General features: G+C 38.7%; 1 protein-coding gene across 1 annotated transcript in view; it reads left to right on the top strand.

The window, feature by feature from the left end:
- FAF1 (Fas associated factor 1) overlaps window positions 1-26,208 on the top strand; it is a 173,954-nt gene that overhangs the window by 21,802 nt on the left and 125,944 nt on the right. The window contains exons 3-6 of the mRNA XM_005440352.4: window positions 13,918-13,964; window positions 20,117-20,325; window positions 23,613-23,704; window positions 24,062-24,150. Coding sequence (XP_005440409.4) covers window positions 13,918-13,964; window positions 20,117-20,325; window positions 23,613-23,704; window positions 24,062-24,150 — 437 coding nt within the window. The remainder of the gene's footprint in view (window positions 1-13,917; window positions 13,965-20,116; window positions 20,326-23,612; window positions 23,705-24,061; window positions 24,151-26,208) is intronic.

Below are 26,208 nucleotides of genomic sequence, written 5' to 3'. Positions count from 1 at the left end.
GTAACCTCAATAAAACCCGCAGTTCAGTGCACCTGCAGATGTAATGACTTGCAGTCCCTGTCATACACAGCTTCCAAGGGTCAGCTGAGGAAAAAGTGTTTCCGTACCTTGGGAAGAGAAATTATGTATTTTGAACATTTGTTTATATTTATAAAGCTTCAACTCTCAAGTGTAGTTTTTTCTTTTGAACGGATAACTTACACAGAAGATGAGGGGTTTTTACATCTTGCTGTTTAAAACCTCTAAAAAAGAAAAGGCGTTATTTGTCAGACAGGGTTTTTTTTTATGTAAGTACCCATTTTGTTTATATGTTTATAATTACTTCTATGTAATCTTTTGGAAAGAAAGAATAAAAAACCAAACAAGAAAAAAAAAAAGCACCCCAAAATTTGCAAAGGCCTAACTCATTTTTCTCAGTTGTTTATTTTTTTTCTTTCTGTTGGAGGTGCCAGTTTAGATGGGATTTCTAGGCAGAGAATGGGCCATTGGCTGCTGACATTTATCCACAATCTGTTATTTGTGCCTTTTATTGCTTTCTAACCATTAACTTAAGTTCTTTTGTTACAATGCTTAGTAAATCTCAGTACAAGTTGGTTAAAAACTAATACAGTAACGATGTCTTTTGTTTCTTTTTCTAACTGGTTTGCCCTGCAAAAGCTTTAGTGTGGTTTCTTTGTGCTTTTTTTGATCAATTTGAATTAGTCTGCCTCCAGAAACTAGGTGATTAATTTAAGTTTGGCACATGGCCATTTCTTTTCCTTGAATGTGGGACAGTATTGTCATATGTTTAGCAGCTCTTATTTCATTCCAAGTGGGCTGTATTTCGGTGGCTGGAGAACTAGGACTGCATATTATAGTGATGAAGTGCATCCCATTGGCCCCTTTTGTATTGTTGCCCTGTTGTTAGCTTTACTTCAGAGCTGCATGCTGAATGTGGCATATATTTGACAGCACTCGCTATGGGACTAGCGAGAAGCTCATGGTATGCTTGTCTCATTAGGACTAGATCTGAGGGATTTTCGCTGTTGGGAACATGGGCTTATCTCTGTATTAATAACATTCTCCCTGTGGTCAAATGAACAGTCACATCTGCCTGTGGGAACCAGAGGTTTGCAGCCCAATTTTTCTTGTAAGGAGCTTTTAAAGTTTTCTTGTAGACAGGTGTCCTTTTCTAGATCTTGGTGTAATGTTGAACAGGTTGTTGTTGGCTCGGTGGTTTTATGCAGGCTGTCACTGCACTGAGTTGCCTGGACAGCATTCAGAATCCTGCTGCCAGCAGAGTGAAGGAAGAAGGAAGCTCTGCCTTAGGTGCTGACAAGTAGCGTTGGTGGACAGGCATCCCGCTGGCGCAGGTGTCCTGCGGGCATGGTCCCTGTTCTCCAGGAAATACAGGAGTTGCAGGTTTCTTGTCTGTCCAGCTGCAGCATTAATCCCTTCTAGTAGGACACAGTTAAATTGTATGTGAACTTTTCTTTTACAAAGGACTACAGAAATTCCTTTTGGAAGTCTTCAGTGTACTTTCTATTATATTAGGAATCCTTGCTTGCAAAAATGGTTTGATTTAGGATTCTTTGTATTTCCAGCTTTCTGCAGCTCTCAAAGTGACACTTCTGTGTCTTTGAGTAGGCTCAGGTGCATGCTGTGTATTTTATCCAGCTGGGTGGTAGCAAAGAAGACCAGCTAATTCTTAACCCCCCCCATTATTATTAAATGTTTTATTTACTTACGAACGACTTCATCTTGGGTAAAACAGATGTTTCCTTTTTGTATATTTTCTACATTGAAGACTGTATGAAATGTGCATTTCTTTAGGCAGTTGTAAGCGTGGTATGGCTTTCCACATGGCTGTATGCACATTCATCTATTAGACAAAACAAAACACCATCACTAATACATGTGGAGGAAATAATCTTTTACTTGCAGAATGCAGGATAAGAGTGCTGCTCTGTCACCTCAGCAGTGCGCTTCAAGAAAGGAAGATTACCTCTGCTAGCAGCAAGCTAGCCCAGTCTTTGTGGTCATACCAAATCCAAACTGCTTTCTTCTGAGACTTTTAATAATGGTGTTAGCTGATACCTCAGGTGATGCAGGAAAGTGTTCACTGTATTGGCACTGTGACAAGTCATTTCACATGACTTTGATGAGAGCACAGAATTCCAGTTGGTCCCATTGTGTCTCTGCATCGGTCTTGGTCTGTTGCCAGCAAGTGGTCTGTTGGACATCAGAAAACGGTCAACAGAGCAACTACGGTTTAAAATAAAATGGAGCCAAACCCAACAGAAATGTCATATACATGTTCTGATACATGCAAGCAAGGAAAAAACATACTAAGGGAGAATAAAAGTAGCAGATGTCTGACTTGTACATTCTAAACTTTGATTATTTTCAATAAAACTATCATTTTATTACATAGGTTGGTCTCTTGGATTCATTCCCCCCCCCCCCCCCCCCCCCCCAAAAAAAAAAAAAAAAATACTTTGGGCTTTGGTTTTGTTTTCTTGTCTGGATGACCTTTGCCCTTTCACAAGAGGTTGAGAAACGCTGCTTGGATCACGTTAACATTGCCATATCTTGTGATTTTTATAAGGAAACACATGAAAGCTGTAATCAAGGCTGTAGGTGCTGATACGATGTAAATATCCAAGAACCTTAAGTTTCACAGTTTTCCCCCTATAAAAAAGGAGCGTGGGAAGGGGGAAGTCTCTGGCTTGTCTGTAGAGGAAGATTTGAAAGCTGAAATTGTTTTTCTTATCTGTAGTCTGCTATCCCAAAACTTCATTAGTTTCCAACAGATCTTGCCTGGGACTCTTCAGGTAGAAGAACTCCTCTCAAAGCACACTTTACCCCAACAAATAATAGCTAAATTGTGTACTAGACCCAGAGGGATGTTTGGCTGCTTCAGTTTATTTCTGTGTTTTTTTGTTTTTTGGTCCTAAGGCAAGTGAATGTGTAAGAAATGCAAACTCTTCTTCCCCCATCCCTGAGGAAATTACTGCGTCTCCTTCCCAGGGCAAAGCCTTGTCAGAGAAAGATTGTTTGGGAATTTAAGGAAAACAGTTTTAATTTCTTTAAATTGCTCCTCTGCTGATACATGGTGCTTACTTTGTGAAAAAAGTCTTGACGGCCTCAGAGCTTGGGAAGACCTGAGCTGTCATTATAGAAAACCGGTGCTGAGCAGCATCATTCTTGTCTCCTATTTTCAAGGCACTGCTGAAATATTCGCATTATGGGATCACTTCTTTAGTAGGTGACTAACTGTATTTAGGGCTCACTTTCATTCTACCATGTTTAAATGGATTGAGGCCAAGGGATGTGCAGTTTGCAACTTAATGGAAACCATGAATTAGGGTTAAATATATCAATTATTTTGTCATTCAATTTGAAGGCAGTCATTTGGGAGGATGAAAAAATTGGTAACTCTCAGAGGTAGGGATTTTTTTAATTTAAGGCAGTTAAGAGTCATGGCTTTAAACATGTTTTCTTTAGTGCTGTTTCACCTCTGCTTTGCAGTTTTGTTGATTCATCAGAAGGCACTAATTCTCGTGTTGCTGACTGAAGGAAGATGTAATGGGGGGTGTATCTTTGTCACAAGGTAAAACTGGTATAGCTTGGGCAGAGTGTCTTCTAGATAAACATGTTTTTGTTCCTGTTAAACTAGAATAGTTCTTCAGTATCTGTGAAGAAATCAGTGTCTTTCACCACTTTATAATTTTAGCAAATGCAATGGGTAACTTGCAATATAGTAGATAGTTTTCTAGATCCTAAGGGGATTATGGTAATCTAAAATAGTTTCTTTTGTTTCGTAACTATTGATTTTAATTTTTCTAATAGAACGTCTGCTTTATTCACTAGAGGGTAACAAAGGTATTGCGATTATGTATTTTAAGTCTGTATTTTATAGCCATGTTGCTGTCATGATGCACATTAAACTGTTATGAGAGCAGAGGAGACTTTTACCTAAAACTTTACTGCCAACATTGTAAAGTAACTAACTAACCAAATAACAGTTAGAATTTAGTTACTTCAGAAATAAGCTTCTGAAGTTTTTCTTGCACAGTGATCGATCAAGCAGTGGGATTAATAAACTTAGGTTTCTGTTTGTTGAAAAAGACTCTCATTTACTGTAATAGAGAGTTTTGTGTTCTGAGAATAACCAAAGAGGGCACCCAAGATCACAGTAGTACCTGATAGTATTGCTCTAGCTATATGGATGCATTACCCACCTGCATTACATTTTACAGATAGTTATTTTCAGAGGCTGGTACCTCTGTATTGGCAATTTCTATGAAGATTGCTTAGCATTAATTTGTCCTGAGACATTCAAATTTAAGACCAATTTTCTGGAATACATTAGTAGTGAAGTGGCTGGTAATGGGGTATCTGTAAGTTGTTTGCAGTATATATTACTCTTGACTAGTTGAACTGAGAACTGCATACATCTTATAAACGCTTGAGAAGTGATTACTGTGCCACGGATCATGCTAGGAATGTATGAATAGGAGAAAAAAGTAGTAAATTATTTGAACCAGCACCAGTGCCAATGCTGTGACTATTTTGCAAGTGAACTTTAATTGTGAAAGATTTTACCACAGTCCTCTAGACCCATCAAGCTTTCAAAGCAGAGTATTATAAAAACGGATTTACTTACAATACTGTTGAATATCTTAACCGTTCTGTCCTAGTTTTATTTAAAAAAACCCTCTCCTTAGCTGGTCCTGGAAGACCTGGGTTGCTGCAGCACCAGCAGTGTAGCATAGGTTGTTGAGAGGTGTGAGAAATACTGTGAGACAAGTTGTAGGTTACATGCTTTGGCTTGGGATTTTCTGGTTTCCAAACTTTTAAGCTAAATCTTGCATAATTATTCTTTTATTATGGATTAGTGATTAGGCAGTCTGCTGACTATGGTTAGGGTAATTTGAATGCTGTCATATAAAATGTTTCACGTTATTACAGCTTTTCAGTGAAGGAGCCTTTGTCTGTAGGCAGTACATCCAGGACTTTTTGGATTGACTTGTGTCCTGAGTTTTCATCCCTGATAGCACTTGCTAAGAGTTAGTATGTGATAACAATGAGTGCTTTATTTATTTATTTGGTTGGTTTTAATTATTGTTCTTTTTAAGCCTGAACAAAAAGTATGTTGTCACAGGGTAACTATCACCAGCCTGTGCATTTCAGTGTTGTAGTTCAAATTCACAAATAATTGGGAGAGGGGTAGAAATGTGGGAGTTCAGTACACCCATAATTTTTTCAGGCATAGCCTTTGTTTTGTCTGACTCTTGCTGTCTAGCTTAATGTTTTAAGGACTAACAAAATATGTTTTGATATCAAGCATAAGCATTCATTTCTGTTAGAAGGTGAAAGCAGTATTGGTGTAAAAAATCTGTGATGTTAAAGACTAGGATCAAGATACATACGTGTGTGTCAAGGTAGCAGACACGTCATGGTCTGCTCTTCTCCCTTTCTATATGAGTAAGTGGTAAGTGGATGGTCCAGAGTGGGTTATTTGCCTTTGTTCCTGCTGAAACAGAGTTTCAGCTTGGATGGATGCTGATCCATAAGCTTCTTATAAATCTGTTCATGTTACTTAGTTTTGTTATGCTAGGAAAATACATCCAGTTATTAATTTATTATTAAGATTGTGCTTTGTTTGGGGAATAATGCAGTGACAATATAAAATTAAAGAACTGTGTGAAATGTGGTGTGTGTGTGTGTGTCCCGGATGATAGAAGTATATCTAACTGTTGAAAGGCTTCCTAGTGAATTTCGGTATGTTGTAAGAACTACAGGAAAAAGTTTGCTGAAGCCACCAAAGTAGTAGGGAGAAATGGGAAACCACATCTAGAGTGCTAATTGTAAACTATTTCAACGCATGCTCTCTTGCTGATGAAGTGAATCATCTGTGTGAATATATTCATGTGGCATTTTTTGATGAAATGTTAAATTTTTTGCTTTATTAGCAATTCTATTGTTTTGCAGCTTTTCATGAAGTATATTTGTTGTAAAGAAAGCAAGCTGAAATAAAGCAGAATGCATAGAAGACATTTCATTGTACTTCAATTACAGCTTTTGGTTAAATTTTAACCACGATGGGGACAAATGTTGGCATTCTGTAAAAACTTTGTGGGTGTAACTTCACGTCTAGCACTTGGAAATACTTTGAGACTTGCAAAGCTGGGGAAACGCCAGCAAGTATAACACAAGCTACAGGAAAAAGCTGACTCATTTCTTTGCCTTGAAAAGCCTGCCAAAGATAACAAAGGTAGAGGTTGCTTCTGTTACTACTGGGGCACAATTCGTAATTTAAAAAAATTAAATATTACTGCATTCATTTAAAAATAAAAAACAAATATTTTTTTTTAAACTTAAACTCATAGCAGTCAGTACTCGTTAAAGTAATGGTTTCAAACTAGCTGTGTGTGTAGGAAGGTGATAGTGTATCTTGTTTGTAAAAAAACCCACTGGTCTAGAATAATTGGTATTTCTGCAGGAGGTTTCATGGAATTTCTTGTTTAGAATAACAGACTGCAGCCTTGCCTGTGACAGGCAAGATGTGGTAGTTGTATAAGGCTGCACAGCAGCCATGTTCCTCTGCTTGGGAATCTCATCATACAATCTCGATGTCTTGGGGCAGAAAGAAGTGATTGTATTTACTACAGCTGATTTCAACAAACCTTTATTTTATTAATCCAAATTGACTGCAGTATTTGAGTAATACTTGCAGTATGTTTTTGTCAGCATCAGTTAGTAAAGCTTCTGCTGTTTATTTCCAAATTTAGTACTTCGTTGTTGTAAACTGTTAACAAGAAAAGTCTATGCATAGCCTTTCTTTTTATCCAGTTTCCTGAAATCACAGTATCAGCAGGTCAGAACAAATGTTTTGACACATCTACATCTGGCATTCCCTGTTATGATCAGTTCTGTTGGAAACACAACCCCAAATTAGTATTTGCCAAAAAGGTTATTAGGGGAACATTATTTCAAAACATACACTGTTATTACTGAAATGTATGCATACACCAGAACCGTGCAAGTTAGTTTCATGGCAAGAAATACTTCCATGCTCAAAAGGAACTAATAAGTCTTTGTGCTTCCCCTGTTTTGCTTTGCTGTTATATATAAAAGTATGTTCCTTTGTCACGCAGATTATACTTTGGAAGCAATTTAAAATTCACTTTTGCTTTTTTTATCTTTTTGTGCATGTTTTGTCTCACTAACTATTTTCCTTTACTGATTATAATTTAATTATTTATTTTTTCCTTTTTGGATAACATTTGTTTGGTTTTGGGTTTTGTTTCCTGGTTTTCTTTTTGTTTGTGTTTTGTGTGTTTTGTGTTTTTTTTTTTTTTTTTTTTAAAGCACCCCGTGGTACAAAGCGTTTGGAGTTTTATCAACCATTTATTTTGTTTGAATACGAAATAAAATAATGGATTTTAAATCTTTAGGATAAGCAATTTATCATGTGAAAGCAACAAGATTAGAGTAAGAATATTGTATTTCAGGGGAAATATCACATTTAGCCCAAATTAGTAGTAGTATTAATTGAAATGGAATTAAAATTGAAAACAGAGTAGTATAAATGACCCTTTTATGCTGTGGAAGTATATCATAAAATAGAAAAAGATAAGAAATGCTTTTTCTAGTATATTATAGATTGCGTACTGAGGGCCTTTTAGTATATTTCATTACATTTCTACCTTTTAAAACACATGATTAGTTTGTTTGAATTCAGCAAATCTTGAGTGAGCCTCAAGCAGGATGGATTGATAGGACAGAGGAATCCTGGCTGATATTTCCAAAATCGAACAGTTATATATATTTTTTTTATTTTACAGAACTCAAAAACCACAGTACATTTGTCTTGCACGTCATTTCTCTCTCTTGTGAAGTTTTCTGTGTAGGTTTTGGTGTTGTATCCACTTGTGTAATCAGACTTGAGGAATAAGCCTAAGATTAAATGCTGAAGGGGTCAGGCAAGTATTAAAATAGGCTTGTATTTGTTTTGTAGTGTGAAACAACAAAACAAACATTTTTTTGGCTATATTTTGAAATACAGTCCTAAAAACTGGTAGCACCCCTTCCTCTAAGACGGTGAGCTCTCTTTGCTTCTGCTAATGTAGAAAACGGCGTGGGGTAAACTTTCTGAATTTCTGATTTGAGAGAAATTGTTTTTGTATCAAAGAGACATTAAATATATAACAGGAAGAAAAGGCAAAATGAACAGGAAAGACCCAAAATGCAGAACTTAGGGTTTTTAGCTTACCAGACATTTTAAACCAGAAGTAAAAATCTATGAGCTGTAGCATTTGAGGAAGAATATAGAGTTTTGAAAGTCACAATAGATTAATCCTTCCATCGAAAAAGGCTCTTACTGAGTTTCATAAAAATAATAAATATGTGGGTTGTGAGGTTATTTGATTAAGTGGAATGCAACAAGAAATTATAATTACTATAAATCTGAATGTGTCAGACCTACAGAAAATTGGGGGTTTGGAAGAAAATGCCCTGTGAGCAAGTTACTCCATTATATTTCCCTGTGACTTTCTGAAGCAGTTGATACTTTTTGGTTGGTCATCTTTGGATTTTGGATTAAATTATTTGCTATGGCAGTTCCTATTACCCTATGTCTGTGTCTCATTCATATATTGTGTTTGTTTAATGTAAACCTTCTCAATTTTTAGCTAAACAAATGTAAAGCTCTGTGTGGACTTTATTAAATAGACTGAAGTGGACTTGCTGAATTCAGTCAAACATAAATAAGGCTTTTAAAACTCTGTGCAAGCTGATTCATACATAAACTCGTACTGGTTGCATTAAGCTGATATCGTTATCTCAATAAAATTTGTGCAGTGTTCACATATGCACAGTATTTACATCTCTCCAGCCTCTTCTTCTGGAAGGGTTGTGTTCCCAGCACCGTGTTGCTTGAACTTATTTCTTCTTTTGCTTAAATATGTGTTTTCTAATACCCTGTTTTGGAAAACTGATCTTACATCTTGCTTTGTTGAAAGGTCTTGCTCTTCATTGGGCTAGAGGGTTGAATGGGGAAGGTTTTAAAGGATCTGTATCTAGGGTAGGATCAGTATCTGTCAGCCAAAACCGTTGTGTGGTATGGAAATTGGAAGGGAGAGGGGATGAGAGGTAGCCATGGAGAAAGATCTTCTCTCACCTTACCCACTGCAAAAGCCTTCAACTGTGCTTTTGGCGGTTAACTCTTAATGCTTCTAAACATCACTCTTAAATTCTGGAAATTTAAGAACTACCTTCCTTCTGTAGTTCATGAAGAGGAAGGAATTCCCTGCCCCATTTGAATATACAATCAGTATAGGTAGACCTCTGCTTTTAAGTAACATAATTAGCAGATCCAGTTTGTCTTCAAACAGTGATAACCACTGAGTGTTTTAAACTAGGGAGTTTAATGTTTGTGCTATCTAAAATACCAGTTTGTTCTTAATTATTTGTAAGACCCTCATCCCTCTGGGATGCATGGTGGATAAACTGTAAGATGTGCTTAATTGCTTTTAAATGGTTAGTACTACAATTGTATATTTTGAGAGAAGTCATCAACATAGTTGCTTTATCGTATTATTAAGAAATGGTGGTTCTTGGTTTTCTCACTAAGACTGTTTTGTACTCATAAAAGATGGTCACATTTAGTCAGAACTGACTAATCTATTTAAGTTAATATTCCCTTGAGGAAAAGCTTTAAATTTCAGTTTGCTTCACAATGTTCTTTAGGCACTGAAATAATTTCAGTCCATTTGTAGAATACCACAGAGCTGCTGGGTTGCCCAAACTGTTAATGAATGTGGTAACCTTTCATTAACCCTGTTGCTTTGTTGTTTCCAATGTTTGCACGAAACAAAGTTGGATTGAAAAAATTTTGATACTGTAATTTGGAAGCTTGCTGCTGAAACAAACACGAGAAGAGTATTGCTACATTGAACCTTTGTAACTGGCTCTCATCAGTCCAGTATTACATCATATTCCTGTCTTCCCATTCACTTTTAAATAGGCAGGATTTTCAGTAATGTTTATCAATATATCCTATACAGTTGGATGATGGAGTCACAGACTGCTTGAGATTCAAAGTTATTTCTGGACATCAGTCTGGTCCAAAGCAGGTGCAATTAGATCAGGTCATGCAGTGTTTAATAAATTCTTAAATAAACTGCTTCAATTCCTGGGTATATGACTGATGTCTCTAAACAAAATGTATAAATCAAGAATAAATAAATTTGGCTTATAATTTCCTAAAACAAATTGTGGGCCTGGAAGTTGTTTGAATGTTGTTATCAAAGCAGTAATTATGTCCTGGCTTCTATTCCTCTGTTCCAAGTTTGAACAGTGTTAATGGTAGAGTTTGTATATGGATAGCACTGAGACACACCTAAGATTCTTGGCTTTAGGAAAAATTTCATGAAACCCCTATAACTTTCCATTTAAGGTGAGCTTTACTCTTTAAATAGTGATAACATTAGAACAGGCAAATACCCATCTGAACTGTGGTACCCAGTATCTAGCGGTGACACTTGTGGATATACAGCATGAGAACAGTGTAAGCATGGAGTGCTAATTCCCTGGTAGCAGTCTAAGCAACAGGTTATTGGAAGCTGAAGAAATTTTCTGAGCCAGACATGGTATCTTTATATTTAATAAATCACAAATAGATTTAACGCACTGAAATTGTTTCAAGGGCAATACATCTTTTAATTACTGTATATTAGTCACAGAGGCCATTTTTGATGATCAAATGATCCCTGTTTGGAAAGACGAAAAAAAAAAAAACCCCAACAAAAAACCAAAAAAAATCCCCACAACTTTGAATGTTTGATTAACCATAGAGACTTGATCCTCTCTCAAAGGGGACTGACACTGGGGAGGAACAGCCTGGAACAGATCTTGCCTTAATAACTTGTTATTTTTAATTTTTTTTTTCAATAGTCACAATCTTTCTCCTATGAAATTCTAAAGCAGATGGTTGTTCCTTTTTCTTAGTTTCTTTTCAGGGTCTACTTACAGATGTTTTTCAAGAACATGGATATTTAATATTTATGCAATATCTACATGTGCACTGCTGCCATTTGCTATCTATATAATTTTAGTCTTCCATCTTGCTTAACAAACAGTGTCCAGACTCTTTATTTTTACAGTGTGGTTAATAGAGGTCTTTCCATCAAAAAAAGTACATAATGCTGCTGCTGTTTTTTCTTACTGCAATGCCCCTTAAATGTCATCAAGTTTACAAAACTGGGGATGTGAACAAGTGAGTTATTCAGTTTTAAAGAAAATAGCTTGGAGCCTCTATCGTATTTAACCCAACTGGGCTTAGAAGAAGTTTGAGCTGATTTAATCCTCTGAGACAGAGACATGAGCTTTGACAGAAGAAGTGTGGAAATGCCAAAGTGTGTTATATTTCTTCATGGCTGAAGCAGCTTCTTTTTCTCCCAGTAAAGAGAATTCTTTTGCACCATCAGATCATTATTAGTGTAGGTCCTGTGGTACAAAACCCTGTATTTGCTCTCTGTATCCTATAGATGCAAAATGAAGGCTATTATTGTCTTTCAGCCAGCTTTACCTGTTGATTGACAGGAATGAAATGTATGTTGCTGAGGAGTATGGCAGGGTAAAGCCAATACAGGAAAAAGCCAAACAAACCAAAGCCTCCCACTTTTTCCTGGAGGTTTACTAGATGAAAATGATCAAGAGCTATGTGTGACTGCAAAAACCACAATGATGATAAATGAGACACATGGTTAAAAAGAAACCACTGGTTATTGCCATGCATGGTGGATAAACTGATTTAAAACCTGATCCGGTAGGAAGCTTTGTTTTCACTGTAATTTGGTGTAGCCTCATGGGTAGTTGCTGTAGCTTATAGATACTGGTGACCCTTTTCCTTGTCTGCTTTTTTTGCTATTATTTGTGGAATATTTGTTTCTAAATACATAAATCTTATTGCAATATCATAGTTACTTAGCAGAGTTCAGCAGTAATACTTTTTGACTTTATGTAGCCTTATCTATTAATGGAAATTGAAAAAAACCAACCCCGTGTTTATATATTCAGAAAAAAAGAAACCATAGCCTTTAAATCTTGATTTAATCTATTTTTATGTTGATTGAGCACTTACTTAAGCTGTTGTTTGTTTTGTTTTGTTTTGTTTTTAATGTCACTCTGTAAAAATGATGTTGATAGGTGATGACTGTCCTTAGTTCTGCGGCCTCCTAGAGTACCAGGGAATCTATGAGCTTCAAAACATCAGTGTCCTCCTCTTCATCAGGGACCAGACACTCGTACACCAGCTATTCTGGCCAATAGGTCAGGTATAGCTGACATATGAAAGCAGATATTAGAAGCCGTGACAGTAGAAATGCATGAATCACTGCTGGTACAGCAGAAAAAGATTAGTGGGATACTACAAGCTCTCTTTAATCTCACTGTTAAGCCTAACAAATATGTGCCTGTGAATACAATAGTGATTATAAAGATCATCAAAGAGCAGAAATCGAATTAGTCTTTTGGGGTCTGTTTTTTCTCCTCTCTAGATATTTTTGGAATTCTTTCTCCTTCCTTCTCAAATTCCCTCCTGTGCTATTCCACCTTATCTGCCCACTGCTGGGCTAGGATTAAAAGCCTGAAGTTAGGTAGGGTTCTGACATCTTTACTCCAATATCTTCTAACAATAATCAGAATGAAGTTTAATCAGCTGAGGAGTGAAACGTGTAAGTAGTCTTCAGCAGCTCACATGGTGTCACTTTCACTGCCCCTTAATCTGAAAAATCCTAGTGATGGGATCATTTTAAAACACTTTTTTGGTGCTGTAAAGTTGTCTGAAATAAGTTGTCTTCTGAATACTGTTGAAGAGAGTCTTACTTGCTTTCCAAGTTTTTCTCTCATCTGACTTACATATAACTTCAAAATTTATACAAACCTCTATAGCATCAGATGTGCTGGAAATGCATTAAAGCTTTGTGCAATGCAGAACGGAGCAATGCCGTAACAGGTTGAGAAAGACAGTTTTGTCAGCAGTGGGGTTTTGAACTTGTAGCTGGGGTGTGTTATTATTTTAAAAAGAATGCATTTTAATATGAGATAGAATTAATGCAGATATTTTTATAGGTAATAGTTCTGTAGTTTCAAATAAAACCGAATCTGAATGCAGCTTGGTAGCATTGTACTTATACTTCTATAAGTAATATTTTGTTCTGATGATCTGGACATCACGGAATGATATTTAACCACATAAACCTTACTTCCTCTTCTACTTGAAGATTGTTTGATTTTTGGGGATAGTAATTTCTGTGAGTCCCTGGAACATGAGGACTTCTAAGAGGCTAAATGGTGTGAGGTAGAAGCAGGTTGCCTGGAAGGCATAGGTGTGATCGAGGCATGTGTCCTGTTGAGTAGCTGTTTGCACCAACTTTAGCAATTTGTGAGCACGTCAGGCTTGTGACATGCAGTGTGTGTGTGGCTGTGTGGGTTTATAGGTTTGTGCAGGTCTGATACTTCTGGGAAACACTAGGTTATCTGTGTACGTGCTGTCTGGCTGCCTTGTCTGTGCCGTTAGCTTGATGTATTTGAAAGCAGTATGTTCACTGTATGTATGTACCAAGTGTACAAAGTGTTAGATTTACTGGACGTGGGCCATGCAGTTTATTCCTGTTGCATTCCACCTGGGAAATCCGTTGCACTCTCATAGGAGTGTGAGCTTCAGTTCATGTTTGTTTGCGCTTAGATATGGTTTTTAATTTATGCAGGTACTTTGACAGTATTATTCACCAAGAATGCTCACTGAATGGAGAACGTTTTATGCCATATTTTAAAGCAAGCTCGTCACTTTTAAAAACTTACTATAGAAGTTCTCGTGTGTTTTTGCTGCTCTGTATCCTTGACTCAAAACTTGTTTTCTCTTTTCAGGCAGCTATAAATGGTGTAATACCACAAGAAAACGGCATTCTACAAAGGTAAGCACAGAAGACTGGAGTAGTACACAGAGAGAATGCTGCTGGGTAATCGTTACATTTTTTTGTTCCTGAATCCTAAGATGATGAAGTAATTATCCTTTTAAAGCAGTTTCTGGAGCCACAAATACTGTTCCTGGCAAAGCTGATTTAATGTTCAATTTTTGCTATACTGGCGGAGGACCAGCTTGAATGCCTGTTCAAATTAATTTCTATTTTGAATTAATTGGGTTTGGGGTCATTCTGTGCAGGATTGTCTCTTTACTGAGCCTAGACTTTGGTATGCTTTCTTGGATGTCAGGACTTGGTGGTTTTTTGTTGGTGTTTTGGTTGTTTTTTTGTTGTTGTGGTTTTTTTGGTTGTTCCCCCCTGTTCCCGTGTCCTGTCCCATCTGTCCCCAGTCCCCATCCCCGCGTCTCCCCTACCCCGATCAAAAAATTTGCAAGGCAAGTCTACAGGTGTTCCTGGCTAAGTATTTTCTTTTTCCTTATGCGTTTTTAAGGGTGTTAATATTCTGTACTTCCCTGTCCCCAGCCAAAAATCTTTGTATTTTTGTAGCTTTTTAAAAAATTGAATTACAGGCAGCAGATACTGTGTTAGATAAGGTAAGCTTGCTTCCTTCTAAAATTAGCTTTACTGATTTTCTTTCAGCTTCTGAATTAAATTTTGGCTTGTATACTGATGCCTGGATATCTTGATGTTACTGAAGGATGAGGTTGTAAGTGCTGATGAGGCAATTGGAAACAGCAGAACAGGAATTGAATTACTTGAGAGAGACAGTAAAATAGTGCTTAAATTTTTGTTTAGAAACATACTCAATGTACTCTTTGAAAAAAATTATTTTAATGATGAGAAGAGATAAATAATGTAGGTAAAGTGGTGTTTTGGCATCTGTTAATACTTACAAAAGCTGTCATCAGAGTCAGTTTTTAGTTAATAGAATCATAGAATGGTTTGGGTTGGAAGGGACCTTAAAGATCACCTAGTTGCAGCCCCCCTGCCACGGGCAGGGACACCTTCCACCAGACCAGGTTGCTCCAAGCCCCATCCAGCCTGGCCTTGAACACTGCCAGGGATGGGGCATCCACAGCTGCTCTGGGCAGCCTGTGCCAGTGGCTCACTGTCCTCGCAGTAAAGAATTTCTTCTCAATATCTAACCTAAGTCTAACCTCTCTTAGTTTAAAACCATTACACCTTGTCCTGTTGCTACAGGCCCTACAAAAAAGTTTGTCCTTATCTTTCTGGTAGGCCCCCTTTAGGTGCTGGGTGGCTGCTATAAGGTGTCCCTGGAGCCTTCTCTTCTCCAGGCTGAACAACCCCAACTCTCTCAGCCTGGCTGCATCGGAGAGTTGCTCCAGCCCTCTGATCATCTTCATGGCCCTCTTCTGGGCCCATTCCATAAGGTCCATGCCCTTTTTTATGCTGGGGGCCCCAGAGCTGAATGCAGCATTCCAGGTCAGGCCTCGCAAGAGCAGAATAGAAGCGGAGAATCTTCTCCCTCGACCTGCTGGCCAAACTTGTGATGCAGCCCAGGATACCGTTGGCTTTCTGGACTGCAAATGCACATTGCTGGGTCATATTGAGCTTCTCCACCAACACCCACAAGTCCTCCGAAGGGCTGCTCTCAGTCCATTCTCTGCCCAGCCTGTGTTTGTGCTTGGGATTGCCCTGACCCACGCGCAGGACCTCACACTTGTCCTTGTTGAGCTTCTTGAGGTTCACTTGGACCCACCCCTCAAGCCTGTCAAAGTTCTTCTGGATAGCGTCCCTTCCCTCCAGCATGTTGACTGCACCACTCAGTTCGGTGTTGGTCTTTTTGATTTGGGTTAAAAGCTTGTTTGCTTAGTGAAGTTACTAGTTGTTTATTTACCATCAGGCCTACCTAGTCCATTTGAGATCAAGTCTCAGTTGTGTTGAGCAGTCTTTCTACCTATGTTCGTAGGTCCTGACCTCAAATCATTTATATTCAAAATAGCAGAATGTTTGGAACCATTTGGTCAGGGGGAAGGAGCTGGGGAGTCATCATGCCTGACTTAGCTAACAAGGTTGTCCAGTGTCCACCCACTTACAGCTTTTTTCCACGCTAATTTATTATTTTTTAGAAATGGTTAGACAGTCAAATGTCCAATCTTTTTTTTTCTTCCAATGAAAGTGGTTTAAAAGGAGGCTTAGAAGAGTTAGAAACCTAGTTTCCAGTGGTTTTCAGATGAGGCTTGTTTTACTGATAGGAGGCTTTTGATGTCCCAGTAGAGGTTGTCAGTCAGTTATGTAGGATGCCTTTTGTGGTGGAATCAAGCAGAATTAATACAACTGGACTTGAAGTAAGTTAATTTCTTGAAGGGAAAAAAGAATTGTTTTGTAATTCAGTTACATTGTGTAATAATAATAAAAAAAAAGTCCAGTCCTGAGAATCAGGATATTCAGTGCATCTTGGGTTCTGTTAACAAAATATAGTACTTTATTCGTAGTTGACTGCTGCGGGCATTTCGGGCGAGCGGGAGTCAGATTCAAATACTCACAGAGTTCAAGATCTGATCCGTTTATTGTACAAACCAGGTAGACTTTTATAAGGCATTCTATAAGCGTGCAATAATGTGGTTGGCTATTTTGCAAGCGTATAATAATATGATTGGTTAACAATTGTTTACTGGGAAGATTTCTGTTTCTGCTTTCTCTGGCACGTAGGCTCCTTTCTGCGGTTTCCCAGCTCCTCTTATCACGTCCCGTTGGCCTTGCTTTTGAGCAAACATCTGCAATTTGCTCCTTTTTCTTCATCCCACTGTTCTGGCCGTAACCTCGTCTTATTTCTTCAGTATTTTTCCACTTGCTTCAGAGTTCAGTATAATCATTCAATACAGCAAGAGCCCCAACACCTCCCCCTTTCTTTTTAAATACAGCATTAATACTGCGTTCCACACAGCTCTGAAAACATTGTAAAAGGCAAGGCACTAAAAGTAACAAAAGAATAACAAACAACAATATAGACAGACCTTGTTTCAATAAATCCCTCAACCACCCTCAATTCTTGTTGAGGTAAATAAATTGATACATTTAAACGGTAAATCAACTGTTGCAAAAAATACATATTTTTAACAAGTGTAGTATTCCACCAGGTACAGTTATCACTAAAGCCAAAATTCGTGTCATTATACTTCTTATCTAACCAACCCCAATATGATTGATTTATAGCCGTATAGTTTACTCCCAAAGGCTCAAAAGCTAGTTCAAAGCAGAAACGCATTTCTTGTAGGTGACATCTGAAGCACTTTTTTTCCTTTTTTTTTTTCTTTTTTTTTTTTTTTCCTTTTTTTTTCTTTTTTTTTTTCTTTTTTTTTTTCATTCTTTTTTTTTTTCTTTTTTCTTTCTTTTTTTTTCTTTTTTCTTTCTTTTTTTTCTTTTTTCTTTCTTTTTTTTTCTCTTTTTTTTTCTTTCTTTTTTTTTCTTTTTTCTTTTTTTTTTTCCTTTTTTTTTTCCTTTCTTTTTTTTTTTTTTTTTTTTTTGGGGGGGGGAGGGGTTTGTAATCAAGTCCGTATTTTTCCTTGAGAAGCTTAAGCTGTTCCTCTTGTTTCAGGAGAGTTTCCAACTCTGATTTGTCGAATAGGTCCGTATTTCCCAAATAAATCATACATTTCCTCCGCTGTGATTTTATACGGCAGGTTCCGAATATAAAGGATCCGATTGACCTCTGGGGGCAGCCAGATGTTAGCTCGCTTGGCCGCTTGCACTGCCATGGCGCCGATCGGAGCGGGGGGGGGGTGGAGGGGGGGTGCCGCCTTGGAGAGAAACCGCGGCCGGGACGGGGCCTGCCGGGCCGCACGCCGCCGCTCGCCGCTTGTTCCTTTTCAGGACACCAGGGTGGTAATTGCGCGACCATACCCCGTACAGCTCGATACGTGCGAGCCAAAGTCTTTACCCCCTTAGTCCCAACTTGCACAGATTCCCATAAGTCCTCTCCTACTTTCTTCCATGTTTCATTATTATATATATCTTGCGTAGAAGCAAGGTAACCACGGCGGCGACTCCAACATAGCAGATCAACTACTGCCTGCCGTGAGACTGGCGTTTCAGTTTTTTCTGCCAGTTTCATCAAACTGTCTACAGTTGCTTTTTCCACCACTGATGCAGTGATTCCCATCCTGCTTAAATTTCCTGACTCACCGGTCAGCCGTGCACATTCCGCCTTTCTTCGGGCGCCCAGCTCTCTCTCCGCTGGCAGCAGGATCCTCGCCGGCTCCGCAGCTTGTAACACGATCCTTAATGAATCTTCCTGACTTTTAACCGATCCTGTCGACCCTCATCGGATCACGTCGGGGGTCACCAGATGCTGCGGGCATTTCGGGCGAGCGGGAGTCAGATTCAAATACTCACAGAGTTCAAGATCTGATCCGTTTATTGTACAAACCAGGTAGACTTTTATAAGGCATTCTATAAGCGTGCAATAATGTGGTTGGCTATTTTGCAAGCGTATAATAATATGATTGGTTAACAATTGTTTACTGGGAAGATTTCTGTTTCTGCTTTCTCTGGCACGTAGGCTCCTTTCTGCGGTTTCCCAGCTCCTCTTATCACGTCCCGTTGGCCTTGCTTTTGAGCAAACATCTGCAATTTGCTCCTTTTTCTTCATCCCACTGTTCTGGCCGTAACCTCGTCTTATTTCTTCAGTATTTTTCCACTTGCTTCAGAGTTCAGTATAATCATTCAATACAGCAAGAGCCCCAACAGTTGACCATCAGATTTGAGACAATAACATATCACTCAGTATTCATACTTTTTTAAATCCTGAAAATAAGACAGTTTCCTGTACTATTTAGACCTCTGAAGTGGGTCTTTGACCTTTGAGCGTGGGCCCTTGTAGATGGGAATTCGTCCTTCTGAGCTTGCTGATGTGAGAAGTGGAGACCCTTGTTTTACAAGCATAACATGTTTTTCTTTTTCAAATGTGGAAGGTACAGTGATGGGATTTGCAACAGCTGTGTATAATTTCTGCACTTCTGTGATATGCACACCATCCACACTTACACCTTTTTATGTTCAGGCCTCTTCTGGATGACAGATTTGGCTTGCTATGAGAAGGATTTGCATTGAGAGATATTGTGGTATCTTCCAAGGACAGAATGCATTTTTCAAAGAAGTTCTGTTTAAGAATGGAAATGAGACCACTTACATCTCAGCATTTCCTAAATCCTTCTTTGCTCAACTTCCATTCTTCCAGTGCATACATTTTATTAGCTTGCATCCTCCATCATGATACACTGTAACTACCCAGCACAGATAATCTTCCTGATAAGAACATCTGTAAGGCAAAGCTCCAGGCTTACCCTATGAAGTTTCTAGCCTTCCAAATTTAATTCCTGTACATCACAGGGGATTTTTTGCTTGGAGTAATGTTCCTTAAATTTCATGTTTTGTTACCTTTGTTTCTAACCCCAGTTACATGCTTCTTGTGGAGAGGCTCACTGGGTAGTGAGGGTTTCCCAATTTATTCTGACCTGTAATGCTGTATGTATTCTTGAGCAGCCAGGTATGGAGACATCCTTTTATGAGTGACCAGGAGGCTTGAAGGATTTTGAGCTTAAAGGCAAGCTAGAATTCGGCATTGCATTACTGTTGTACTTCTAGGTATTTCTTGTGATATATAGCTCATTATCTTAATTACTATGTAACTATTCATATCTGACTTTTTTCCAATACCAAATTAGTGGAAAATTACCGATCCAGGTGCAGTATTTTAAGCCTTATTTCTTATTCTCGTTTCCATTTGATACTAGCCCAATGATGTAGATAGCTGTTGTTGCCATGGTGCCAGTTTTTATCTGGTCACATCATTGCTGGGACAGGAAGTAATCCTTCTTAAGACAATTCTGATATTAATTATATAGTAAACTTTAGACCGAAATAATGGCTTAAATGCTTGTTTGTCATATAAGCTGTTCTCCTATAGCACTTTTGAGTCACTGAAATGTTAAAATTGCTGATCTGAAAGTGATTTGCTAATTATTAGTAAAACGATACTTTCAGATATGACAGCGTAGTTTATTCAAGACCGTGCGCTGTGGACCATAGTATGTGAATAATACTGTCCATTTTGCTTTGTTAACTTCAAATTAAACATATTAACTGTTCTGTTTAAACCTACTTATCTACATATCTTTCAGTGAGTATGGTGGAGAGACTTTACATGGACCAGCGTATGGCCCCACGAGTCATTCTACAGCAGCTTCTTCAACTCCTTCCTCATCCTCAGCATTTCGCCATGTAGTGCCATCTAGACAAATAGTGGAAAGACAACCTCGAATGCTTGACTTCAGGGTTGAGTACAGAGATAGAAATGTGGATGTAGTACTTGAAGACAGCTCCACAGTTGGTAAGGATTTGTAAAAATGAAGTGAAAACTGTTGTGGTAAAATTGTTAAAACAAAACGAAAAAAGCAAAACAAAGCCCCTCAAAAAAGAAAAAGAATCCCCCAGAAAATGCAGCCTCCACAGCTACTAACCATTTTCAAATCTCTTTGGAGCTTTAAAAAAGTAAAATTTCACTAATCCATTGTAAAGGTTAGTGATCTATCAAATACTTTGAAATCTAGTTTTCTTATGAATTTGCTTCAGAAGCAAAATGAAGATTGCTGATTAAGTTCAGGCATGAAAATGTAATTTGGGGTAAGATTAGTGTGGATGCAATCCACTAATAGGCAGATGATCCTGACATTTCCTTTTTGAATCTCTATGGCATCTCTTTCTGTGCAGGATTAGTGACAAGATCAGAGGAATTCTTTGCAGTGTGAAGAGCATAATTGCATTCTTTTTTTTTATTTGACTCTTCTTTGCAAATTAAGATTTGTTTTATCAGTTCATTGTCTTTATCCTAAAATTGATACATTTTGTAAATGTAAGTTAAAAATATGCTATTGGTAGTATTGCAGAGCATGTTATTATTTAAATTCCCCAAACCGTGAATTGATTTACTTTTGCTAAGAAAAGTTTTGTGGGATTTTTTTACTTCTCATTTCTAGTGAAGAGCGTATAAAGATCAAAATAAGGAACTACATGAAGAAATAGTTGATCAAAACACTTCAATGCTGCAGCCTTACGTCTGTGATGGAATTTGAAATTGAAACTTTTGATCCTTATTTGCCTTTTTAGCATTTGATTTGGTATTGGCTGGTGCCACCTAGTGGTGATTAGTTGGAGTTCTTGATCAGTGTTGCTTGTTTTCCGCTGTGCTGCACTACACCGAGTTGCAGCCTTGTGAGGCAGATAGAAATGCCTGATCAGCCGTAGTACTTTTTTTTTCTGAATTATTTATACCTGAAAGAAGTTAATAAGATGTTGGGCAGAGAGCAGTCAGTATAGAACTTCTGTCTATTTTGGCATATAAAAATTGAGGGTAGCCTTGTGTTTTAAAGTCCTGAGAGAAGTGGGCAAGGCAAACAGTAGAATTTCATCGTGGACTTCAGGAAAGAAGATTTCTGGCTCTTTCAGGGGTCTGCTTCGCAGGATCCCATGAGACACTGCCCTGGAGGGCAAAGGGGGCCAAAAGAGCTGGTCAGTCTTCAAGGGCAACCTCTTTAAAGCACAACAACAGTTCCTTCTAACATGCAGAAAGAGAAGAAAGCATGAAAGAAGGTCAGCATAGAAGAACAAAGAATTTCTGACTAAGCTAAATACAAAAAGAAAGTATGCGGAAGGTGGAAGGCAGTGACATGCTACCCAGGAAGAATACAGAGATGTTGCCACAGTAGGCAGGTTTGGAGTTAAGGAAGACCAAAGCTCAGTTGAAGCTGAAACCACTGAGGGATTAGAAGTGTATCTGTATGTACCAGCATGAGAAGAAGGGTTAACGAAAATCTAAGCCTACTGTTCAGTGGTGACTACTGAACTTGGTCTATGGAAAGATTATGGAGAAAATCTTTCTGGAAGCCCTTTTTGAGTATGGGAAAAAAAATAAGGTGATTTGGAATGTCCAGCACATATTTGCTCTGGGCAAATTGTGGCTATTCAATATTACTTGCCTTTTATGGTTTGATGAACTGGCTCTGTGGACAAGGGGAGAATGGTGGATGTCACTTTGCCTGTAGTAAGACCTTTGACATTCTTTGGTGTAGTGTTCTTGTAGTCATATTGTTAAGGTAAGGACTGGATACGTGGGCTGGCTGGTAGGGTAGGTAGATAATTGCCTAGACTGCTGGGCTCAAAATCTGACTGGTGAACAGTTACTAGTTTAGGGATGTCCCTCAGGCGTTGGTCCTCGTGCCAGTGTTACTTAATGTCTTTATGAAAAACCTGGCTGTTCAGGTGGGTACTCCTGGCAAGTTCATAAAGTGTACAGATCAGAGAAAGTGGCTGATATTCTGGAGGGCAAGGCTGCTATTTAGAGGGCCCTGGACAGTTTGGAGAAATGGGTTGACTGGAGCCTCCTGAAGTTCAAAGAAATCAAAGTCCTGCATCTGGAACGGCATAACTCCATGTTGTCCCACCTGATAAGTGGCTGAGGACTGACAGGCTAGAAGGCAACTGTATTAAAAAAAAAAAAAGGATCTAGGGATACATCAGCAGTGCACCCTTGCAGCGAAGGCCAGCCATGTCTTAGGTTATGCTAGCAAGAGTGTAGCCAGTGGATCCAGGGAAATAACTATTCTGCTCTGTTCAGCACTGTGAGACTGCATCTGGAGCACTGCATCCAGTTTTGAGGTCCCCAGTACGAGAAAGCTGTTGACATTCTGCAGTGAGTCCAGCAGAGGCCAGCAAGACGGTCACAGGACTGGAGCACAAGGCAGAGTAGGTGGAGAGACAGAGAGAACTGGATTTGTTCAGCCTGGGGATGAGAAGGGGAGAGGTAGAAGCCTTATCTCTGTCTACAGCTACCTGCTGGGAGGACACAGAGAAGATGGAGCCAGACTCTTCTTGGAGGTGCGTGATAATAAGATGAGAGGCAATGATGGACACAATCTGCAACATCAAAAATTCCCATTCAATAAAAAGATAGTTCTTTTTTTAAAAAAAAATTGAGAGTGGTGAAGTACCAGAACAGGTTGGCCAGAGAAACTGTCAAATTTCTGTCCTTAGAGGTGTTCAAGAGTCAGCTGGACAAATCCTTGGCTAAACTGGTTCAATTAGACCTTCGAGCTGAGCTTGAGCTAGGTGAGCTCCTGAGGTACATTCCAGCATGAATTATTTTAGGACTGTGACAGCTACAGGGAGAGTATTGAAATATGCAAAATGTGGAAAAAGCTGTCAGAGCAGTTAAATTTTATGGATACTTCAATTCTTTAGGTCAGGACTATTGATAATGGAATTGAATATCAAAAATACGTGCCCTCTTTACTGCTGGCGAAGGCCATTGCTCCAGGTAGCAGGTATCCACAGATGTGTGTGTTTAGCTATCTGCAGTGTAGAACTACTCAAATACACATCCAAATCATCAAATCATTATGTGATTCTCCAATCATTCATGCATTATGTGATTTTATTTCTTTTTTATGAGCTTCATTTGTCTTTTACTGTTTGAAGTGTTGTTACAAGGGTAACTACAAGGTTGACACAGAAAATTTTCCCTTGCTTTTTTTTTTTTTAAAAAAACACTTTAACTCAGTACTGTTTGTAATAAAATGCACACACTTACTACTTTATGTATTTTCTTTGTTTTCTTTTCAGGAGATATCAAACATATTCTAGAAAATGAACTTCAGATTCCTGCATCTAAGATGTTGTTAAAAGGGTGGAAGACTGGAGATGTAGATGATAGTGTAAGTTCTTGACTGTGTTTTCACGTAACTGAATTCAGAGTTTCAAACTGAGCATCTGTGGGGGCGGGGATTATAGTGCAAGAGTTGAGAGTTTCAAGCAGTGTTAGATGTCTCGGGTGGCATACAAGGAACTCTTAAACTAAAATGTTACAGAAAAGATCAGGACAAATCTCTTTAGTTTGTGTTGTTTTTTAAATATAACATGGCCCACCTACAAAAAGGATGTTATGAAGTTAAGAGTAAATATATCTCCACAAAATATTTGGTGGTATTGTAGGTATCAGTAATTGAAAGAAATAAAATAATGTGCCAGAATTGGTGACTGTTTTGTATTTATAATGATTTTTCTCCCCTCAGACTGTTTTAAAAACTCTACACTTGCCAAAAAATAATAGTCTTTATGTTCTAACACCTGACCTGCCTCCTCCTTCTTCAAGTCATTCTGGGTAAGTCCTCTGGCCATAAATTGTACTTGTATGATTCGGTTTTGTGTGGTTTTTGTGAAGCCATGTGTGTCCTTGCAGGGATCCGCAGTCAGTGAATACAGAGCATTTTCACTGCTCTACTGTTGGGATGAGCTACCTCAGCACCTCATTGCTGGAAAGGAGGTTATTTAAGTTTTTTGAAACCTTGATGTGTGGTACGTGAACTGCTTAGGTACTAGAACTTTACACCTCCCAGATGCGACATCTTTAACAAAAGTCTAGTCACCGTGGAATGAGAGCTGGCCTTTCAGAAGCTACTGCGTTACGTTGGGTCGTGTGAGGTAAACTGGTGTAAATCATTGCCAGCAGATTAGAATTTTCTTTCTGAAATGTCTGTTACATTATTTTTATTGTATCTGCTTGGGCTTTTACAACATAAAAATATATGCAGACAGGCCGAATGATGAATCTCCTTTAACTGAGCAGGTAGCTGTTATTGGTGACGTGAATACTCAGAAAGTTAAGGGTGAGTGCTCGTGTGCCAGTGCATGTTGATAAGGTTTGAAACCGAGACGTCATTTTTATAGAAAACGGAATCGTTACTCTTACAAAGCGATCTGCAATTAGTTGCTCTGGCTGCTCGGGCCGGTGCTTTCCCGCCCTCGCCTCGCGCAGAGGCAGGCCCGCACGCTGCCAGCAGCCGGGGAATGTCGCTGGGTCGCCGCTAGGGGGCGCCTCGGAACCGGGCCTGAGGGAGCCGCGGGGGCGCCCTTGGCGGGCTCTGCCCCGGCGGCCGGGCCTCCCGCGGGTGCGGCCGTGTGGCGGGTGCGGGCAGCCCTTGGCAGTCGCTAGTCATAAATAACTGCTTTCCTAATAGCTAACACGATCTCATTTGTTACTCCAAGGTACTTGTGCACGTACCCGTGTAGTCTGTGGAGAAAACAAGAATGCTGGTATCAATTATAGTAGTAATAATAATAATAAAGAAAAGCGTTAAGGTAGGGAGTAGTGGCACGGGAGCAGAGCGGTGGTGCACAGCGTGTGAGCTGCAGTTCTCTGTGAGGACAGTAAGCCGTTGTACTTCAGCAGCTAATTGAAGGACAGTGGTTAAAATAGTGTGGAAAAGCTACGTAGATACTAATTGTCTGTTGTATTTTTTTTGTAAATCCAGTTCCAACTTCAAAATTTTCCACCCAGGTATCGCTGTGTATCGTGATTTTGAATGTCTTCGGTTCGGCAAAGAAAACTGGGGCATGAAGAATGTTGTTTATTGCAACTGTAATAAGCTACATAATAACAAACTTTTTAAAAACAGTACTTAGGCTTTTTTTTATTGGATGAATAGTTTCAAAGTATTTTACTCGCTAGTAAAATCAAAGTGGTTGTTACCTTTGCAGTTTATACTTGTTTCATACTGGAGATTAGTTCTGGATTTTTTTAAGATAAAGTTGGTAGCTTTGGGATAGCAAACGATGATTAATTAGTGGCTATTTAAACAAGGATAATTTGAAGGCTAGATCATCTCCCTGAAGTCATAAATTCTAGATGAAAGGGGAGGCTTGCCTCCAATTAAACCATCAATGCAGATCAAAACACATCTAATTGAGGCAACGTACCAAACCCAGTTACACTGTTTACTGCCTACTGTTAGGTCAGTTATTACTCGGATTAGTTTGTTACCCACAATTTTTAAAAGCATCATGCTCACATCTGTTATTAATGGATGTTAAGGAACTTTGCCTCTTACTTTGTGAGTTCATCTGCCATTTTTTTCAAATACCTTCTGTTTTGAGCCAGAAATAAATAGTTGTGATTTGAGTATCTCCAGAAAGTGATATTTGAAAAGCCTGAGATTTCAGTATGTGGTATTTTATGTGTGTGCCCTTCTAAAAAGGAGCAAGCTGGTCACAACTCTAGAAACTCCAGCTTGTGCCTGTTCTTGGCACTGAGGGAGAAGAGTGTCTGAAACATCCTTTTCCAGTGTATTGGTACATAGACACTGAAGTTTATTGTGACAGTTCTGGGTTAAGTCCATTCAGTCTGACTTAAAACTAGCATCTGAATGTAATGGCAAAGTAA

The sequence above is a fragment of the Falco cherrug genome, chromosome 12 (assembly GCF_023634085.1).
Source record: "Falco cherrug isolate bFalChe1 chromosome 12, bFalChe1.pri, whole genome shotgun sequence".
NCBI lineage: Eukaryota > Metazoa > Chordata > Aves > Falconiformes > Falconidae > Falco > Falco cherrug.
The sequence above is the reverse complement of the archived record's forward strand: the minus strand, read 5'-3'. Positions and strand labels throughout refer to the sequence as shown.